The sequence below is a fragment of the Macaca thibetana genome, chromosome 3 (genome assembly GCF_024542745.1).
Source record: "Macaca thibetana thibetana isolate TM-01 chromosome 3, ASM2454274v1, whole genome shotgun sequence".
NCBI lineage: Eukaryota > Metazoa > Chordata > Mammalia > Primates > Cercopithecidae > Macaca > Macaca thibetana.
This window is the reverse complement of record NC_065580.1, coordinates 28,429,044-28,430,952: the sequence shown is the minus strand read 5'-3', so window position 1 is coordinate 28,430,952 and position 1,909 is coordinate 28,429,044. Positions and strand designations below refer to the sequence as shown.

Below are 1,909 nucleotides of genomic sequence, written 5' to 3'. Positions count from 1 at the left end.
CTATTTCACTGTTGTTTCAATTTGCATTCCTTTGATTATTAATGAGTTTAAACATTTCTTCATATTTATCAACTTTTGGTTCCTTACTTCTTTAAATGCTGGTTCATATCTTTTGCTTATTATTTTAATGAAGTTGCTGACATTTTCTTGTGAATTTGCAAGATTTTGTTGCATGTGCTAGATATCAACTCATAGTCAGCTTTAAATGGCATGAATAATTTTCTTTAATTCTATTAGCTGTCCATTAATTTTTTCCCTGTATAGAAAGCTTTTTGTGTGTGTGTGTGCCTCCACCAAGATTTTTTAAATTAACTATTTTAAATTCAGTGACATTTAGTTCATTTGCAGCTTTGTGCAACCACTAGCTCTATCTAGTTTCAAAACATTTTCATCACTCTAAAGTAAAACCTTTTGCGCATTAAACAGTTTCTCCCCTTTCTCTCTAACCCCCCAGTACCAGGCAGCCACCAATCTGTGTTCTATCTTTATGAATTTATCTATTCTGGATATTTCATACAAATGGAATCACACAATATGTGATCTTTGGTGTCTGGCTTCTTTCACTCAACATAATGTTTTTGAGGTTCATCCATGTTATAGCATGTATTAGATACGGTACTTCATCCTTTTTTTATCACTGAAAAATATGTTTATGAATATAACGCAATTTGTTTATCTACTCTTCCATTGATAGGCATTTGGACTGTTTCCACCTTTTGACTATTATCAATAGTCCTTCTATGAACATGTGTGTATATGTACTTACTTGAGTGCCTGTTTTTATTATTTGGGGCATACACTGCTAGCATTTACCTAGGAGTGTAAATGCTTGATCATATGGCTAACCATTTTACATTCCCACTAGCAATGTATGAGGTTCCAATTTCTCCACATCCTTGCAAACATTTATTTTCTGGTGTTTTTTGTTTTTTTTTTTTCACTTGTAGTCATCCTAATGGGTGTGAAGTAGTACCTTGGTGTTGGAAAGTTTTTTTTTTTTTTTTTTTTTTTTTTTTTTTAGAGTTATAATGCAATCTTTATTTAAAAATCGAATCTGCCAGTTTAGCGTTTTCCACCAACTCGGGGAGCTGAAACTTTCACAGGCTTCACAATCTTTTGCTTAGGTGCTGCCTTTGTAGGTGCCTTAGCAGCAGCCATGGCAGTCTTTTTAGATGCTTGCTTAGCCTTTTTTTCTTCCTTAGCAGCCCTGATAGCTTGTTCTCGTTGAGCCTTTCTAACTTCAGGTTTCTGATTCCTCTTGGCCATTATATCAGCAAGAGATGCACCAGTAATGGCCCTCTGGAATTTGACTGCTCGGCGAGTTCTTTTCTTTTGAATTTCTTCCGACTGACCCTTTTTGTGCTTCCTTCTGTAGAGGGCAGTCCAGTTTATCTGCCGAGGATTCCTCTTGGAAAGGAACGCCGACTCGCATTTTGCATTAAGAAACTGGAAAACCTTCCCGTCGGTCCTGGCGTAGCGCCTCCCGTGTCCGGGGTAGATCTTGTACCCGCTAAAACTGCACAGCTCCACCTTCATGGCGACGGATTCACGGGAAGAGAAGAGATGGCGAAGAGAGCGGAAAGTTTTTTGATGTAAATAGGTTAATTAATGTTTTGACTTATGGTTGTGTTTTTTATGTCTTGTTTAAAAGTCTGTCTGTGCTCCTAGGATATAAAAGTATTCTCTGTTTTTTGCTTCTACTGACACATTTTTTCACATTTAAGTCTTTAACTTGTCTAGAATCCCCGTTTGTATTTGATATTAGTTAAGGATCTAGTTTGCATTTCTCAACAAAATGATGATATTAGGTAATAATCTGGTTAATATTGCTCCACATAGCCAATTTCATCAACACTATGTACTGAAAAAATATTTAATTTCTCAGTGGATTTTTCGTGTCTTCTTTAAC

The 1,909-nt window shown here is 36.0% G+C and overlaps 1 protein-coding gene across 1 annotated transcript; it reads right to left on the bottom strand.

The window, feature by feature from the left end:
- Positions 1-991: 991 nt before the first annotated feature.
- Positions 992-1,578, bottom strand: LOC126949727 (60S ribosomal protein L24-like). The gene has a single exon (XM_050782510.1). The coding sequence runs from the start codon at positions 1,534-1,536 to the stop codon at positions 1,063-1,065; it is 474 nt and encodes a 157-aa protein (XP_050638467.1). The 5' UTR covers positions 1,537-1,578; the 3' UTR covers positions 992-1,062.
- Between the last annotated feature and the right edge of the window lie 331 nt (positions 1,579-1,909).

Coding starts and splice junctions, on each gene's coding strand:
- LOC126949727 (XM_050782510.1), bottom strand. CDS start 1,536: ATGAAGGTGGAGCTGTGCAGTTTTAGCGGGTACAAGATCTACCCCGGA.